This window comes from Gasterosteus aculeatus, chromosome X (assembly GCF_964276395.1).
Source record: "Gasterosteus aculeatus chromosome X, fGasAcu3.hap1.1, whole genome shotgun sequence".
NCBI lineage: Eukaryota > Metazoa > Chordata > Actinopteri > Perciformes > Gasterosteidae > Gasterosteus > Gasterosteus aculeatus.
This window is the reverse complement of record NC_135698.1, coordinates 14,977,118-14,996,892: the sequence shown is the minus strand read 5'-3', so window position 1 is coordinate 14,996,892 and position 19,775 is coordinate 14,977,118. Positions and strand designations below refer to the sequence as shown.

At 44.7% G+C, this 19,775-nt stretch overlaps 1 protein-coding gene across 4 annotated transcripts in view; it reads right to left on the bottom strand.

Moving 5' to 3' along the window:
* Positions 1-4: 4 nt before the first annotated feature.
* Positions 5-19,775, bottom strand: part of lrriq1 (leucine-rich repeats and IQ motif containing 1) — an 83,227-nt gene continuing 63,456 nt past the window's right edge. The window contains exons 15-23 of one of the 4 annotated variants that reach the window (XM_078082912.1): positions 9,544-9,723; positions 8,373-8,634; positions 7,152-7,280; positions 6,837-6,917; positions 5,844-5,977; positions 5,304-5,375; positions 5,132-5,220; positions 4,170-4,268; positions 5-166 (exon numbers count right to left, since the gene is read on the bottom strand). In XM_078082912.1, coding sequence (XP_077939038.1) covers positions 69-166; positions 4,170-4,268; positions 5,132-5,220; positions 5,304-5,375; positions 5,844-5,977; positions 6,837-6,917; positions 7,152-7,280; positions 8,373-8,634; positions 9,544-9,723 — 1,144 coding nt within the window. In that variant the 3' untranslated portion in view covers positions 5-68. Of the gene's footprint in view, positions 167-4,169; positions 4,269-5,131; positions 5,221-5,303; positions 5,376-5,843; positions 5,978-6,836; positions 6,918-7,151; positions 7,281-7,413; positions 7,547-8,372; positions 8,635-9,543; positions 9,798-19,775 lie in introns of those variants that run through there. The other 3 variants (XM_078082913.1, XR_013451172.1, XM_078082914.1) reach the window with 3 other exon arrangements.

Genomic DNA, 19,775 nt, shown 5'->3' with positions numbered 1-19,775 from the left:
AGGCGGGGGGGGGGGGGTAGAAAAGAGAAAAATGTAATGAGAGCACCTGGTGACCTTCAGTGTGTTCCTCACCTCTCCGAGTTGCTGTCAGGGTGAGCAGCCCGAGCGCCTCCCCGCTCCACCCGCTCCACCCCCGCGGTCCGAAGGCCCGGCTCAGCCTCCCGACCTGCACTCAGCAGAAAACAAATTAACGCCACATGCTTGTTCTTTCCTCTTTCTTCTCATTCTCGGCGACAAAGAGAACGAGCGGGAACGCTGCGGTGAGAGCGGCGTGTTTTCTAGACGACAAGAGGCTCAAAGGGTTTGTGTTAACAGGCTCCACAAATAAACAGTCCGATGTGTTTCACTGTAATTACAGCACTGGGATCAGTGGGCAACGCTGATGTTTGAGATTGGTTTGGAGGACTTTGGGGGGGGGGGAAATACTAAAGGATGATGTGTTTAAACTGAAAAGATGCAACAGGAGGTGATTCAAAAAATTGAATCCAAGCAATGTTCCAAGAGTTTGTTGAAGAAAGGCGGCCGAGAGGCCGCTGATTTACGAGCTGAGCTGAAATCCCATAATAAGATCGTAATTCAAAGTAAACATTTACGCAGCGCTGACAGTACGGCTGCCGTGGACGGGTGTGAGCCGATAATGAATGTGGACGGGCCGAATGCTGCAACCAGTGACGCATTTGTTCAAGTCATTTATTCGCTTTCAAAGAGCTGTAAGAATATATTTTTTTAAAGGGGGTTACAAAGCTCGTAAGTTTTCATGGGTTAATTGAGAAGCCCCACTAAAAACGTCCAGTGATAGATGCATGCCCCCCCCCCCCCCCCCCCCCCTCCCTCCAGGGCAGCAGAGACAGGAAGCGGCTACTCAAAGAGTGACGGTGAACTGGCAGCCCAGAAAAAAACTGGGTAATTCATCACTCAGAAATGCAAATACATGCTAAGAGCAGCTTGTATGTGACTATTGAAGGTCACGGACCATCAATAGTCACAGCGCTCACCTGTGTGGACAGTTTGGACCCGATGGTCAGGTGGACTGCAGCATGCGGGCACCAATACTACATGTGTGTTCTACTCTCCTCTGCCGTTCCCCCTCTGAACTCCCCACAGGAGCCCCCCTCCTGACCCCTTCCAACCCCCTGAATCCCCCTCCAGTGCTCCTCCAGGACATCGGGGCTGGTGGGGGGGCCCGAGGGGGAGGGGGGGGGTAGGAGTCATGCCGGTTAAGAGGCTCTTAAGCCCATTAGTCGATCTCGTCCCTGCTGAGGAGGAGAGAGCTCTGACTTACTATCAGAGACTTGGTAGGGAGGAGGAGGAGGAGGAGGAGGGGGGGGGGGTTCAGACAGAAACCCATTCAGACAATCAGACCGGAAACAATCAGGTTGTAAAAGTTCCAAAAGGTCTTTAAAGTATTAAGTAATCTATAAACAGTCTGATTAGATCTTAATTTGATGTGCAGCGAGGCCTTGAACTGATCATTTTTTACTTTGCTAAGCTTTTTGTTTTTTGAAGCTACAAACAGAAAACCCAAACATAACATAAGTTGTGATGGGCTGTAGTTTTCCTATTTGGCATATTTACATAATTTGTCCAGGATGTAAAAACCACTGTGACGAGAAAATACTGTGTCGACGGCCAGGATTCAGACTTCTACCTCGTCTTGCTGCTCAGGAGGTTTTGGTCACGAATCCGCCACGAAGAGCCCGACACTCGGCTCATCCGGATTAGAAACTTACCCCAGAAGACGGATAAAGCTACGGCTACCTTCAGCCCGCTCTGTGTCCAGTCAAGAAAAGCGTTTGGGGAGTTTTCAAGGCATGGAAGAAGGATCGCAGTGTGTTTTTCGTCCCGTGTGTCTGCGCCGGAGTGACTCACACTGTGTTCCTCAAAACACATACCACGAGAAGGGATAAATAGAAGCGCTGTGAGTACGGGCCTGAAATTGAATGCACATGAATGGTGATAAACAGCCTGACATTGAGTTATTCTGGAGGACGGAGGGTAAACAAGATGATTGTGTTTCAGCCGGACTTTGTAGACGACTTGAAGTGTGAAATCGAGTTAAGTGCTCAGGAGGAAGGGGTTCCAGGCTGAAATAAAAATATATACTCGTGCGTCCCTCTGACATGAGGACGGATGTTTGGTGGGGTTGGATCGCTGCTCGGATGGAGGCTGGAAAGGGGGTGTGCGTTAGCCCAGGGGGGATGAGTGCAAGGCGTCGGTGGAAAGTAAGAGAAACGCTCGCAGGCACGCAACATCTTCAACATCTGCAGCGCACGGACGCTCCGTGATACAAACCATCTAACAAAAAAGAGAAGAAGAAAAAAAAGAAGGTGGTGTATTTCCACATTTCTTTGCCTCCAAGAGAAAATGTTTGGTGGCTCTGCTCCACTCTATCTCCCTCTCTGGGTATGTAAGCTGATACCCATTTCAAGTGGGTTACTCATGTCCAGCACATCCACACAAAGAGCCCGGATAAAATAAACACGGTGCGTCGGATATCTTGGAAAGAATCTGTCATGGGTTTGGGGCTAATCACCTCCAGAAGGAGGGCTTGACTCAAAGCCTGAAACGTTAGCCCCTGTCGGGGAGCGCTGGATGGGCCGGGCCGGGCCGGCTAGTCCTCCTCGGGCACTGGGGATGGATCCGGAGGAGGGGGTGCCTCCCACAGGTCAGGACCAGGGGAGCAGGAAAAAGGGGAGATTGGCCCCCCGTGTACCGGAGCCGCCAACTCGTGGTCACGGGGAGGGTCTCTTCCGCCACCGAGCTGGTTAGAGTTCTACCTTTTGCAGTATCCCTCTCGGCTTGAATATATAAAAGAAACAACAAGGAGCATTGAGCAGAGGATGGGAGGCCGATGTCCCAACAACGGACCCCCTCTCCCCCCCCTTCTATCAGCGGCTTCACCTCATTGCTCAACAAAACACCAGAGACGTGACTGGAGAGGAGCGATAAGAATATTGGAAAGAAAGGTTGTTGTAATGGAGCGGTCATCGACAGTTGGCCGAGAGGTTATTCACTGGACATCACACACACCTGAAGGTCACGGTAAACACGTGGTAAGAAAACATACCCAAAGCTCAGCTTCAGTACCTCGGTACAAACAGTTACTAGGGGGGCAGCTGTCATTGCTGCCGAATGCTAAAGAAGTCCGTCCATCGACTATGAGGAAAGTTTCTTATACGTTAATATGATTTCCCGAGTCGTTGCTCCTTCTCCGGCGGCACAGCGGGGAATCGGTTCGAAGGGAAACGAGGCGACTCCTTCACACGTGGTCGACGAACAAATCACCAAATCGATCCGCCCAACAGACAAAGTGTAACACGACAAACAAACACAACTTTGAATGCTGAGATTCTCCCCCGCTGACTGACTGCGGGGTAATTCATGGGAGCCCTTTCTCTGACTGCAGGATGACCGCCGGGGACCCCGGATCTCTCTGGATGGGAGGCCTTGACCCTGGTAGATGAGGGGGGGAAGAGAGGAAAGACGGAGACAGGCATGATAAAAGCCCCCCCCCCTCCCTCCCTCCCTCCCTCCAGCTCTTTCCTCCCTTTAAAGTCTGGCTGTGGACGTCACAATGTCAAATCGTCTCTCCACCTCGGGGCAGGGCAGGAGGCCACAGCAGGAAGTTCTCCTCTCCTCCGACCATCAAACGGCTTCACACCAAAGGCAACCTGCGAACTCTGTTGAGGATGTTTTTTTATACCCGTAACGATTAAGTTTAGACCTTTAGAAAGAATGTTGTGTTTGATCCATGTTATCGTCACCGATTGCAAAGGCTATTAAGTTATAATAAATCAGTTTGTTTCTTAGTTTTAAAGAAGGTGTTTATGTAAGACTAATATAACTTTCCACACACTATTGGTCTATCAGTTAAAAATCCCAAATCCCTTTTTATTTATTATACATTCACGGCAACACACGTCAGAAAGCATCGCAATGAAAAAAGGGGCAGAAATGTGCGAGTCCACCCGGGTGCAGCGCTTCCATCGCCTCAACCGACAAATACCTTCTGACTACTTTACGCCGTCTCAGAGTGAACGCCGATTATGACTTTTCCCACTGAAGACAAAAGCCAGATGTTTGCGGGTCTTAGTGGGTTTTTGTTATATCCTTCGGCAGAGCGCCGTTTCTACAGGGTTACCTAATGTTTAGCACGTCTCGAATCCTACCTTTTGCATCACTCTTGTGGTGTTGCGCCGGCCGCTTCCTCGCCGCCATCGGACCCAGCGGGTAACCGCAGTTTCTGAAGGCAAGATGGACGGAGGGATCTAGCATCCGAGAGAGAGAGAGAGAGAGAGAGAGAGAGAGGGTCAAAGGACCTGGCAGGCCTGAAACCAGAAGCAGAGAACCAGGCCCAAACATCCTGGAACATTTGGAGCCCAGCCCTGGTTGCAGCGCGGCAGATGCCATCAGGAATTAGTGGCGACATTGACCTGTGGGTCGGCGGAGCGAGACGACGGGAGCCCCCCCCCCTCTGCCATTGGAATCATGCGTTAGCAAATTATGATCAAAGAGCAGCCTCCCTCTACATGACGGTGGCATGATATCCGTGGCGGGGCTACCGTTCCCAGGGGCGGGGCGGAGGTGAGCTCACTCAACCACCGCCGCGAACGGGGCGACCTGTCGGCAGGTTTCATGGCTCTCGAGTATAACGGCCAACGAGAGGCGACAGCGCCGGGCCCCCGCTGCCCCGTTACGGCTCGTTAAGGTACGCGGTGCGGAAAGGTTTCGCCGCTGCAGCGCGGCACGAAGACGAAGATGAAAAGAGGCAAAATCGAGTGTGTTTTTTTTTTTTCTCTCCCACCCACCTTTTAAAATTGATTTATGTCCAAACAGCAGTTGCTTGCATACTGGGGGGAAAGATTAGGGACGAGGAGACAGGAAGTGGGGTAACTGAACAAAGGAAGCTTTGCATTTGAGGCTTCTTATCTCATTAGCTTCACATTTTCAAATAGTGTATTACATAAAAATGAGGTGGACAAAATAGTAAAAACGCCTGTAAGTATAATACATGTTTCAAAAGCAAAAAGAACTGCAGCCTCAAAAGGACAACACAGGTGTAAACACCTTTCTACAACTTTCCAAGTATTATCGTAGACCTATAAAGTGTACGTTATACTGTTGTACTGACCTTGACGTTTCTTCTGCCACTGCGTTGTTGACTTCATCTTCTGAGCTCTCTTGAGCATTTGAAGAGCTGTGTGGCTGTCAGTGAAGCCCCTGGAGGCCGCGAGGACACAAGGTCACACAACAAAAAACAAAAACACAATATCACACGTGTACAGAAGAAACGGTGGATCTACCATTCCTCCAGGATCTTTTCTTTTCTCTCGCTGAGACCGCTGGTCACTGAGGTTGAAGCAGTAGATTTCCTTCTGAAACCATTAAGAAATGATTAAGGGAATAAACAATATGCAGCAATTCACAAACTCCTACTTTATTAGATGACCACACACATTAATCAAGAATCCGATCTCTTGTAAATTCAATGTAAGAAACTGATTTTGGTTTTCTGTTAAATAAATCAAAGTGTGCTTTTCCTCCTTAAATCAGGGGACAGGAATTGCATTTGGCAAATGGGGTTGTGGAAGTTTTAGGATCAGTACTTTGGACAGGATTTGATGACTTAGCGCTCCTTTAAATTCAGTCATTCAAGCGTTCTCAGGGTGACTTACAGAAACCACAGATATAGACATAAATCGTCATGGTTTTCATTGTCAGGGAATGAATATATATATATATAGTTTCAATTATTTTTAATCCTACTTTATTACGTACCTGCATGTACTTTGGTACAAAGTGAGAATGTGAGGATCTATTTATCGCCGTGAATGCTGGTCTACCTGCTGGAGGTCTCTGGGGAATCTCTCTGTCCAGCCGCCTCCACCCGTTCTCCGGGCAGCCAGGCCTGCCTTGGCCTCCATACCAGCGGCGATGGGAGGATGAACTTGGAGGATTCAGGAAAGCGTCCGGGAAGCTGAAAGACATCATTTATAGCTCTTATCAGTATTGAGTATTGCAGAATAGCTTGTTTTTTAATATATGTGTATATCCTGTATATAAAGTAGGCAAAGAGGCTTTTGTTTACTGGAGCAGTTGTTTACTTCTAGTTTTAATAATTTTAACGTTGCCAGAGTCAAAACTGTGTTCAGATGGCTGCAGCTCTAAACGGAAAAGTTGAGCCTTTGTCTGGACAACATGCCATGCGCAGTGGATTTTGAATAAATAGGAAAATGAAATATAGTGGATCCAATAATGTCCACACCATGTTTTCTTTTGAGGCATTTGGCTCACGCACCTTTCACGCTCAAGGAATGCCCATATGTAAGTCAGAGTAACGGCTCGGTATCTCTGCAGAGCCCATTTTGTCTTTGTGGAAGCGCTAAATTGTTCATCGGCGCCTTTGATGTGTACCTCAGTGTCAACACACTGAGGCCGGCCACGCCGGCAGCTGCGCCCCTTCAGCTGGCCCAAACCGGCCACCATGATGTACAGCGCTGAGCACGCTCCAAAGAAAAGATCCAACGAGAGGTAAAGGAGGAGGAAAAAAAACGGGACGACAGTCGGCCGGCATGAAAAATGACATCTGCTGGTGCAGCGCAACCTTCAGCCCCTCCAGGAAATAATCTTGTTTTTCAAGAGACTAAATTTAAAGATCAATCAGGGAGAGTGAGACAAATCCTGGAGGGGTCGATAACCCAGATGAGAAAAGGGCCAGGGTATAACTCTTCCATTGACATCACACATGGGGCTGGTGTTTCCCAAAATTCCCTTTCAGCCCTTTTCACTAAATTAGCTCAAGGTTAGGAGCATGGACGGAAGTCCCGTTACCTTACCTTCAGAGACTCTGATGAAGGACAACGTCTGGGGGGGGGGTCTTCAGAAAACGACAAGGTCCAGGGCTTCTCCAGTGCGGCCTTAGGAAAATAAATAAATATATGTGTATATATATATATATATATAAATATATATTTATCCATGTCACTGTATGAAAATCATCTTTGTTTTTCAGCACTGTTTTTTGTGCATGTGTGTGCTGTCATGCGTTTTAGTGTGCGGGATGTGCGGGTGTTTATGGAGACACTGTTGGGAAGCCCCGTGGGTGCATTCATAGATCTTTGTATCGCCCTCCGTGCAGGTTTTGTGCAAACCTCATCAAAGACCAAGTCCTCCAAGTACACCTCCTCGAAGGCGTCGTCCTCTGCGGCGGCGGCGGACCGCGCGACAGCAGCCAGAGCCGCTGCGAGCCTCCTCCTCAGGGCGCAGCCCCTCCAATACGCCTGGAGGTACCCGGAGAAGAGATGGTGAGAAGAAAAAGAAAAGCAAAGAAAAAAAATAAAAGACAAAGCCATGAATCACGAGGCAAACGTAAATATTGTGTGCTTTCCCATTAGAGAAATAAAACATGTTAACCTCTCTTTTAATTGCCGAGTGTTCTGCTGTCTGAACTCTGCGTGACTCCGCGCTCGGAGACAAATCTCCAGTGTGCCTCTAAATCCTCCAACTCCCAGCGGGCTGCGGGGGGCACACTTCACTCCGAGCAGGGCTGAGCAGGAATCCGAAAAACTCTTACTACCGCACTTCTTTGGAATCTAATGAATCACTCCGTACCCCCCCACCCCAAAATGCACACACTCCGTTACACCCCCCCCCCCACCTCCCCCCCGAGGGCCCTAAAGGACTCATCAAACACTCTCTGTGTTGAGAGGGGATTGGGGAGAAGTGTTGAGCAGCATGTTTTGCAGAACAGCAGCTTACACCCGCAAAGACGCAAAGGATTAGCTGAGTGAGCCTCCGTCGCACGTATGAGGCCTTCAGGAGGTGGAAATGATCGTTTCAGCTATTCACTGAGTTAAAAGTCAGTGAATACCTGAACTAAAACTCAACTCCAGGCTTCAGACACAATACTAGAACATTGTGTCTTAATTACACACTGATGCTGATACTGAGGCTGCCAAATTTATTTAATATTTAATTGTCTCCGCATTTGAACATTTCAGCTTCTTAAATGTGTAATTTCTTTTCTGATTAACATAGCTGTGGACTTTTGGAGGTGGACGAAACGAACAACCTAAAGAAGTCCCATTAAACTATATATATATATATCTATATGTTTACACAGTAACAGTCAAAAGTTTAAATTTAATGAGTAAATGTGTCCAAACGTTGACTGCTTCATTTGGATTATTTCTTTCCTAACATAGCTGCCATACTACACACAAGGCAGTTCTTCATTTCACATATTTACAGCAACGGTTTCTCTTCAAAATACTCGAGTATCGGAAGGAAACTGTTTTGGTGGAAAAAAATGGCAAAAAAATGGCAAAACTGTATGTAAAAACAAAAACGTATGAAAGAAACACATTTTTTACCTGGATGACAGTTGCTGCGTGATCCGAGCCGACCACACTGCCGTTAACGTAGGACGCTCCCGGCGCTGGCTTTCCTCCATCTCCTCCTCCTCCTCCTCCTCCTCCTCCTCCTCCTCCTCCTCCTCCTCCTCCTCCTTTTCCTCCATCTCCTCCTCCTCCTCCATCTCCTCCTCCTCCCTTCTCGGCCGTGGAGAAGCTGCTGATGTTCCCACATTTCTGTCTATATTTCCTCCACAGCTGCTGAATCACGACTGCTGCTGTGCTGCTCCAACAAGGACACAAACAAACATACATGAAGTGAGGGATGTACATGATGTCATAGCACCTTTCGTCTTTCAGAAGAAGTGAATTTATTTCCGAGCGGACATCTGGAGAGCAGGACTCGGGGGGGGTGTTCCAGCCTGTCCAGAGCCACCCCTCATATCAAAGATCTATCGCCTTCCCCGCAGAAAGTGTGGCGTTAATGATAAAGCTGCGTGTGAGAATGAATAAGATGTTCGACGTCTCGTGCAGTAAATCACACAGAGGAGGCTCCAACGGTGACAAATGCTCTGCAGCAGAAACTAATAAAACGCTACGCCGCTATAAAAAGATCTATGGATAAATAAATAAAAGAGGGTGTTTGCTTTAGGTCAGCAGTGTCCACTTGCTTAGCGTGAAAGAATTTGGGGGCTTTCGTCACAAACAGAACGCCGGCCGATGTCACTGATCAGCTGTCGACGGTCACCTCATGGTCGGAAATACACAGAAGAAACAAACTCAAACATCAAAAATGAGACAGCACACGGCGACAAGGCAAACTTTTTTTAACAATAAGATGACTCACACCCTGCAGCAGAGCCCCCAACAGAAGAAAGCCTCAGAAACAGCCGATATCCAAGGGCAACATGAGAGGAAACACCAGAAAAGAATTTCTCTGTGTTCACATTTGTACATAAATGTCTTGCAAATAATATAATGGCTACTACTGGACTTATTGACCTTTTAAATATGCATTTTGAATATTTTGTGAGAAAAGTGATCAAGTGTATTCCACACACTGAGCACCGTGGGATCAAAGATTGTGTCCCAGCATCCGTCTAATAGCCGATGAAATCGAAATGAGAAATCAAGAAGTCAAAATATCTACCAGGCATATGGGCCGACAGCCTCAGAGCCTCGGCTGACTTACTTTTGAAGGTCCAGGTCCTGATTGCTGGACTCAGGACGTCTCTCAGGTGTTGTTGGGTGTGTGTCATCCACAGCGGTGTCCCCACATTCATGGGCGACTCGCTGGTCCTCAGCCAGCTGCAGGACCTCAGTGAGGTGGCGGCAGGAGAACTTCACGGCATCCAGGGGCGACGCGGCGCTACTGTGAACATTGGCATGTTGAAAACAGAGTCCTCGGCCTTTATAGAATGTCGGATTTCCCCAAACTCCAAACCACTGCACAAACACAACAGGGGATGTTAGTTTTGAGCAAATTCTGACTTAATTTATGTTACTCTGTGGTGATCTTTGAATCTTAGCATCTTAACATCTTTGTTAAAACACCCTAGTTACATTAAAATAAAACCATTTTAACACTTTATTTAGAAAATCCCATTACAGAATCTACACAAGCAGTATTTTTGTCTCGTGGATAATTCATTACTTTGTTTTAAATCTGTGGGGTTAATTGCTGCATGACTAATTTGCAGCGTTATTCATATTGACCATTTAAAACCCAGTAATAATGATATGCTCAGTCATTTCTGAGCATACTGTTATTCATCCTCTCCGATAAAATGTTATTAATGAATTATCAGATGCTGGTGATATTTAGTCTTGATTCCTGACTAGTTCATCCTAGGTAAGGTGAATTAACTGACTGTGTGTGTGTGTGTGTGTGTGTGTGTGTGTGTGTGTGTGTGTGTGTGTGAGAGTGAGTAGCTTGCGCTCTGTGTGTGCCCTAATACCATATAATGTCTCTTTCATTGAGGGGATAAACAGACTACAAAGCCACCTCATTGGAAACTTAATTAATCTATTAGCTAAAGCTCGGCTCCCCGGCTCCCTGAGGGGGCCGGGGCGCTTCAGTGCCCAGCCGGTCTGGAGGGCCAGTAGCCTTAGGTAGTGCAGCTTCTCCTCCACAAAGACCCGGCTCTTCGGTCTCAGTGGGACAAGAGAGAGGGCAGTCGGGAGGTCCCAGAGGACTGTGACCCCGCTGACCCCTCCCCCCGTACCTGCTGGTTCACTGCAGGGTCACCGCCAGCATGGATGCCAGTGAAGTTTAAAAAAACAATCTCAAATGTTAAAGCTTTTGTACAAGATATTTTTGAGTGGGATGTGTGACGCACATAGAAAACATCCAAATCCCCTTCTTACTTTTCCCAATTCTATCTTAAGATATTTGTGGTGTTTGCCACTGCTGTTGGAGTTATATCTGCCCAAAGTGTATTCTGTTCCACTGCATCGCCCCTCAACAGGAGCAGTGAAACACAGCAAGACATTTCTTTCTCAAAGAAATACCCGCAAATCACTTACATATGAGTTTTCTCCACCATAAATGTTCCCTAGGACCTGAAGTTCCTTTATATGAACCTCTATGTTCATAAAAAGTCCATTGTGGGTGTAAAATGTCCGGCACAGAGGACCCAGCCTCCCCTCGGACCCCCTGTTGTGTTCTGTTGTGAAACCGTACCCCTGGTACACCCCATGGCTCCCCACCTGACAGCCACCAGCAGGCCGGCGTGTGGCACTCCGCGCCCCTCCAAACCTCCGTCAGACACAAGGTCGGGCCAAGGGGTTAAATGGCTGTGTGGGTCCTCGCAAAGGACTCATTGTCCAGAGGGTAGGGGGGGGGGGGGTTTGAATGGGAGGGACGGGTATAGAGTTAGGGGTGAAGCCAAAGGAGCGCCACGTTACCCTGTCACCCCGTCCCTCCCCCTCGAGCCATGGGAGTCCTCGGTGTGACCTGCTGGCGCGGCGGCCGCGTTTCATCTTTTGCGCGGTGTAATTTGGGGGGGGATAAGCAGAATGTCGACCACCGTTTCAGGCGCTGGTGGTCCGTCTCGACACGGGAGCGCCGGGCCGCGCAGAGGCCAGGGACACCCAAGGACTTGTAAAAATAGATGGACGTTGTCTTTCGGCTCGCTGCGCCCCGTTGTGTCAGACATAACAAGAAGATGGCTGACATTCCTGACAGCTTCGTGTCTGCGTGTCCGACGGGCCGATCGGCACGAGATGAGACCTGTAATGTGACCTCGTGCTAACAGGTCGGCACTGATTCATGCGACCTGATCCGGTGTCCTCGTGCAAATGTTTCTCTGGTTTGACTCCATTTTTCTGTGTGTAATAATTCCCGTCAGGGCTCCACCTCTCGTGCTCATTACTTTATTCTCTCTTTTTCTTTCCTCAAACGTACGGTATTGATAAATAAACAACCGTATTTGTTGGAATGCATTAGATGCATTCCAAGTATTGTTCTTCGAATCTTTATTGTTGGAATGCATTGAGATGCATTCCAAGTATTGTTCTTCGAATCTTTATTGTTGGAATGCATTAACGATGCATTCCAAGTATTGTTCTTCGAATCTTTATTCTTCAGCTTCTTCTTCTATTTCTTCCGCGGCACCTTTCAACTCCTTCACACTTTCAGCTATTTAAACCGTTCAAATATTAAAATGTTCAGCTCCTTTCTGGCTTGAGGGCTATGACTTTTCAGCTTTCTACCTCTTATGCTTGAATTTATATAAATCAATAATCATTAATATTTTAACATGGTTTTCAAATGGAGTTTGCTTTTCAAATCCTCTTCAACTTCTTCAACTTTCAGATTTTTCAGCTTCGCCAATCTTTCAGCTACAGACACCATTTCAACTCTCAAATGTTCACACAAGTCTCAACTATTTTATGAAAAAAACTGCTTCTTGATATCTATTGTACTTTTTTCATAATCACTGATTATGTTTCACTAGTTTTTCGCTCCGTTTCTGACTTTTACATGAGTGTGTATTGCGTCTGCTAGAGGCGGGGCCTCGCAGGCTAGAGTGTGGGGCATCGCAGAAATCTGGTTTAAAAAGTATGGAACTTCTGTCCTTGCAGCCAAAGTATACACTCTAGAGGCTTCATTTCTTCAGATTAATGAGGGTATGGTTGTGCTGATTGGATTAATGTGTTCATGGAATCCCAGAGTTTTTTAGTTTTGGCGCAAGGAGTGTTTGAGTGACACAACCTCTGCCAAAAGCCCCATAGGCTCCAATACAAATCTGCCGACATATTTCTCACAAAAATCCACAAGGTACACGTTCTGTCAACGGCCATAGGAGCCGTATTTATTACCGGACAGACATAAAACGCACATCCACGCGTTCGGTAGAGTCTTGGGTCTCATACAAACGCCGTATTTTTTAGATAGCTGTTATAGTTTTGCGCTGGTTCTCATTTGTTTGAGGTGTGGATTCTGTGTAACTCGCTGTCCTGTGTCTGCCCCTTTGCAGCCGCACAGGTGCGGCGTTGTCGTGGTTACGAGCACTCACATGCTGCAGGATCTGTCTGTGGCTCACAGCTGCTCCTTGTGACCTGATTAGTGGAGTCACATGACGCAGCTATGCTTTCTGTCAACAGACCAATATGATAAAGACACTCGCCCCCCCTCCCCCCTCCACCCTGACCTCTACTTACTGTTAATCACTCTCAGTCAGTCAGTCAGTCTAATTCTCCTCCCCTCTCCCTCTCTTCCTCACCACCATTCCCTTCCTCACCCTCTCACCCTCCCTCCCTCTATCTACACCCCCCCACCCCACCCAATGCAATAGGTGCGCCGTTGCCGTGGTTACTCGTAAACACGCTGCAGTATCTCTGTGTGTGACTCACAGCTGCTTCTATGACGTGATTAGTGGAGTCACATGACGCAGCTATGCTTTCTGTCAACAGACCAATATGATAAAGACACTCGCCCCCCCTCCCCCCTCCCCCCTCCACCCTGACCTCTTCTCACTGTTAATCACTCAGTCAGTCAGTATGTCTATTTCTCCTCCTCTCCCTCTATCTCTTCCTCACCACCCCTCCCTTCCTCACCCTCTCACCCTCCCTCCCTCTATCTACACCCCCCCAACCCACCCAATCCAATAATTTCAAAATAAAAGCCACATGGAGGGAATTTTTACTGTAATGTTTGTGATGAGGCCTATTAATTAAAAACTTCTTAGTTTGAATAACAAACATTCTGTCTCCCACTACGAATATTACTCGTACTTCTAGTACTACAACTGATACTTCTACTACCATACTACTAGTATTTCTACTGCTATTAATACTACAACTACTACTAATGTTATTACAAATACGACTATGGCTAATAGTATTACAGCTGTTTCTACTGCTATTGATACTAAACCTACTATTACTGCTAGTACTACTAATACCACAATTATAACTAATACTACTACTAATATTACTACAAACAATTTTAAACAAATTTAAGCTCCTGCAACTTCTGTTTTTAGAAAATCTATTGAAATTCAGCTTCCCCACTTCCTGTATTTTCAGCAGTTCTTTAAAATAATTTCAGCTATTCTTATGCCTCTATCAACAGCAATTTTTTAATATTCATTTCTGTATTTTTTTGCAATATTTCAAATTTATTTCAGCTGTTTTCATTTCTGCTTTTTCAGCAAATCTATTGAAATTCCTTTCAGCTTCTCCCATTTCTGTATTTTCAGCAATTTCAAATTCATTTCAGCTTTTCAGCAAATGTATTCAAATTCCCTTCAACTTTCTGTATTTTCAGCTATTTTTAAATATTCAGTGCAGCTTTCAGCTTTTTGCATTCCAACGCATTTTCAGCAGGAAATGCCTTTTCTAGTTCCGACTTATTATTATGTTTCTTCTATTTCTTCCGCGCCCCCTTTCAACTCCTTCACATTTTCAGCTATTAAAATCCTTCAAATATTAAAATGTTCAGCTCCTTTCTGGCTTGAGGGCTATGACTTTTCAGCTTTCTACCTCTTATGCTTGAATTTATATAAATCAATAATCATTAATATTTTAACATGGTTTTCAAATGGAGTTTGCTTTCAAATCCTCCTAAACTTCTTCAACTTTCAGATTTTTCAGCTTTGCAAATCTTTCAGCTACAGACACCATTTAAACTTTTAAATGTTGACACAAGTCTTAACTATTTTATGAAAAAAACTGCTTCTTGATATCTATTGTACTTTTTTCATAATCACTGATTATGTTTCACTAGTTCTTCGCTCCGTTTCTGACTTTTACATGAGTGTGTATTGCGTCTGCTAGAGGCGGGACCTCGAGGCTAGAGTGTGGAGCAGCGCAGAAATCTGGTTAAAAAAGTATGGAACTTCTGTCCTTGCAGCCAAAGTATACACTCTAGAGGCTTCATTTCTTCAGATTAATGAGGGTATGGTTGTGCTGATTGGATTAATGTGTTCATGGAATCCCAGAGTTTTTTAGTTTTGGCGCAAGGAGTGTTTGAGTGACACAACCTCTGGCAAAAGCCCCATAGGCTCCAATACAAATCTGCCGACATATTTCTCACAAAAATCCACAAGGTACACGTTTTGTAAACGGCCATAGGAGCCGTATTTATTACCGGACAGACATAAAAACACATCCACGCGTTCGGTAGAGTCTTGGGTCTCATACAAACACCGTATTTTTTAGATAGCTGTTATAGTTTTGCGCTGGTTCTCATTTGTGTGAGGTGTGGATTCTGTGTAACTTGCTGCCATGTCTCTGTCTTTTGCAGCAGCTCGTTAATGATCACAGGTGCGCCGTTGTCGTGGTTACGAGCACTCACACGCTGCAGGATCTCTGTCTGTGGCTCACAGCTGCTCCTTGTGACCTGATTAGTGGAGTCACATGACGCAGCTATGCTTTCTGTCAACAGACCAATATGATAAAGACACTCGCCCCCCCTCCCCCCTCCACCCTGACCTCTACTTACTGTTAATCACTCTCAGTCAGTCAGTCTGTCTAATTCTCCTCCCCTCTCCCTCTCTTCCTCACCACCATTCCCTTCCTCACCCTCTCACCCTCCCTCCCTCTATCTACACCCCCCCACCCCACCCAATGCAATAGGTGCGCCGTTGCCGTGGTTACTCGTAAACACGCTGCAGTATCTCTGTCTGTGACTCACAGCTGCTTCTATGACCTGATTAGTGGAGTCACATGACGCAGCTATGCTTTCTGTCAACAGACCAATATGATAAAGACACTCGCCCCCCTCCCCCCTCCACCCTGACCTCTTCTCACTGTTAATCACTCTCAGTCAGTCAGTATGTCTATTTCTCCTCCTCTCCCTCTATCTCTTCCTCACCACCCCTCCCTTCCTCACCCTCTCACCCTCCCTCCCTCTATCTACACCCCCCCAACCCACCCAATCCAATAATTTCAAAATAAAAGCCACATGGAGGGAATTTTTACTGTAATGTTTGTGATGAGGCCTATTAATTAAAAACTTCTTAGTTTGAATAACAAACATTCTGTCTCCCACTACGAATATTACTCGTACTTCTAGTACTACAACTGATACTTCTACTACCATACTACTAGTATTTCTACTGCTATTAATACTACAACTACTACTAATGTTATTACAAATACGACTATGGCTAATAGTATTACAGCTGTTTCTACTGCTATTGATACTAAACCTACTATTACTGCTAGTACTACTAATACCACAATTATAACTACTACTACTACTAATATTACTACAAACAATTTTAAACAAATTTAAGCTCCTGCAACTTCTGTTTTTAGAAAATCTATTGAAATTCAGCTTCCCCACTTCCTGTATTTTCAGCAGTTCTTTAAAATAATTTCAGCTATTCTTATGCCTCTATCAACAGCAATTTTTCACTATTCATTTCTGTATTTTTTTGCAATATTTCAAATTTATTTCAGCTGTTTTCATTTCTGCTTTTTCAGCAAATCTATTGAAATTCCTTTCAGCTTCTCCCATTTCTGTATTTTCAGCAATTTCAAATTCATTTCAGCTTTTCTAATATCTATAATTTCAGCAAATGTATTCAAATTCCCTTCAACTTTCTGTATTTTTAGCTATTTTAAAAAGTTCATTTCAGCTTTCAGCTTTTTGCATTCCAACGCATTTTCAGCAGGAAATGCCTTTTCTAGTTCAACTTATTGTTGGAATGCATTAGATGCATTCCAAGTATTGTTCTTCGAATCTTTATTGTTGGAATGCATTGAGATGCATTCCAAGTATTGTTCTTCGAATCTTTATTGTTGGAATGCATTAACGATGCATTCCAAGTATTGTTCTTCGAATCTTTATTGTTGGAATGCATTAACGATGCATTCCAAGTATTGTTCTTCGAATCTTTATTCTTCATCTTCTATTTCTTCCGCGGCACCTTTCAACTCCTTCACACTTTCAGCTATTAAAACCGTTCAAATATTAAAATGTTCAGCTCCTTTCTGGCTTGAGGGCTATGACTTTTCAGCTTTCTACCTCTTATGCTTGAATTTATATAAATCAATAATCATTAATATTTTAACATGGTTTTCAAATGGAGTTTGCTTTCAAATCCTCCTAAACTTCTTCAACTTTCAGATTTTTCAGCTTCGCAAATCTTTCAGCTACAGACACCATTTAAACTTTCAAATGTTGACACAGGTCTAAACTATTTTATGAAAAAAACTGCTTGTGGATATCTATTGTACTTTTTTCATAATCACTGATTATGTTTCACTAGTTCTTCGCTCCGTTTCTGACTTTTACATGAGTGTGTATTGCGTCTGCTAGAGGCGGGACCTCGCAGGCTAGAGTGTGGGGCATCGCAGGAATCTGGTTAAAAAAATATGGAACTTCTGTCCTTGCAGCCAAAGTATACACTCTAGAGGCTTCATTTCTTCAGATTAATGAGGGTATGGTTGTGCTGATTGGATTAATGTGTTCATGGAATCCCAGAGTTTTTTAGTTTTGGCGCAAGGAGTGTTTGAGTGACACAACCTCTGCCAAAAGCCCCATAGGCTCCAATACAAATCTGCCGACATATTTCTCACAAAAATCCACAAGGTACACGTTTTGTAAACGGCCATAGGAGCCGTATTTATTACCGGACAGACATAAAAACACATCCACGCGTTCGGTAGAGTCTTGGGTCTCATACAAACGCCGTATTTTTTAGATAGCTGTTATAGTTTTGCGCTGGTTCCCATTTGTTTGAGGTGTGGATTCTGTGTAACTTGCTGTTCTGTGTCTGCCCTCTTGCAGCCGCACAGGTGCGGCGTTGTCGTGGTTACGAGCACTCACACGCTGCAGGATCTGTCTGTGACTCACAGCTGCTCCTTGTGACCTGATTAGTGGAGTCACATGACGCAGCTATGCTTTCTGTCAACAGACCAATATGATAAAGACACTCGCCCCCCCTCCCCCCTCCCCCCTCCACCCTGACGTCTTCTCACTGTTAATCACTCTCAGTCAGTCAGTCTGTCTAATTCTCCTCCCCTCTCCCTCTCTCTCTTCCTCACCACCATTCCCTTCCTCACCCCCTCACCCTCCCTCCCTCTATCTACACCCCCCCACCCCACCCAATCCAATAGGTGTGCCGTTGTCGTGGTTACTCGCTCACACGCTGCAGTATCTCTGTGTGTGGCTCAAAGCTGCTCCTTGTGACCTGATTAGTGGAGTCACATGACGCAGCTATGCTTTCTGTCAACAGACCAATATGATAAAGACACTCGCCCCCCTCCCCCCTCCACCCTGACCTCTGCTCACTGTTAATCACTCTCAGTCAGTATGTCTGTCTAATTCTCCTCCTCTCTCCCTCTCTATCTCTTCCTCACCACCATTCCCTTCCTCACCCTCTCACCCTCCCTCCCTCTATCTACACCCCCCCACCCCACCCAATCCAATAATTTCAAAATAAAAGCCCCATGGAGGGAATTTTTACTGTAATGTTAGTGATGAGGCCTATTAATTAAAAACTTCTTAGTTTGAATAACAAACATTCTGTCTCCCAACCCCCCCTCACCCAATTCCATCATTACAAACTAAAAGCCTCAATGATTATCTGTACCTTAACCATGAAGCGGTTTCGTTGAAATACGCATTGCTCTTTCAAATACTACTATAACCACTACGAATATTACTAGTACCTCAGTAGAACTACAACTGATACTTCTACTACCATACTACTAGTATTTCTACTGCTATTAATACAACTACTACTAATGTTATTAAAAATACTACTATGGCTAATAGTATCAGTATTCCAGCTGTTTCTACTGCTATTGATACTAAACCGACTTCTACTGCTAGTACTAATACCCAAATTACAACTAACATTACTACAAACAATTTTAAACCTCTTTTTATTCATCTCAGCTTTTGTTATTTCTGTACTTTTTAAAATTCATTTAAGCTCCTGCAACTTCTGTTTTGCAATATTTCACATTTATTTCAGCTGTTTTCATTTCTGCTTTTTCAGCAAATCTATTGAAATTCCTTTCAGCTTCTCCCATTTCTGTATTTTCAACTATTTCAAATTAATTTCAGCTTTTCTAATATCTTTTATTTCAGCAAATGTATTCAAATTCCCTTCAACTTTCTGTATTTTCAGCTATTTTCAAATATTCAGCAAATGTACTCAAATTCCCTTCAACTTTCTGTATTTTCAGCTATTTTTAAATATTCAGCAAATGTACTCAAATTCCCTTCAACTTTCTGTATTTTCAGCTATTTTTTAAATATTCAGCAAATGTATTCAAATTCCCTTCAACTTTCTGTATTTTCAGCTATTTTTAAATATTCAGTGCAGCTTTCAGCTTTTTGCATTCCAACGCATTTTCAGCAGGAAATGCCTTTTCTAGTTCTTCAGCTTCTTCTTCTATTTCTTCCGCGGCACCTTTCAACTCCTTCACACTTTCAGCTATTAAAACCGTTCAAATATTAAAATGTTCAGCTCCTTTCTGGCTTGAGGGCTATGACTTTTCAGCTTTCTACCTCTTATGCTTGAATTTATATAAATCAATAATCATTAATATTTTAACATGGTTTTCAAATGGAGTTTGCTTTCAAATCCTCCTAAACTTCTTCAACTTTCAGATTTTTCAGCTTCGCAAATCTTTCAGCTACAGACACCATTTAAACTTTCAAATGTTGACACAGGTCTAAACTATTTTATGAAAAAAACTGCTTGTGGATATCTATTGTACTTTTTTCATAATCACTGATTATGTTTCACTAGTTTTTCGCTCCGTTTCTGACTTTTACATGAGTGTGTATTGCGTCTGCTACAGTGGAGAGCTCGACGGCTAGAGTGTGGGGCATCGCAGGAATCTGGTTAAAAAAATATGGAACTTCTGTCCTTGCAGCCAAAGTATACACTCTAGAGGCTTCATTTCTTCAGATTAATGAGGGTATGGTTGTGCTGATTGGATTAATGTGTTCAT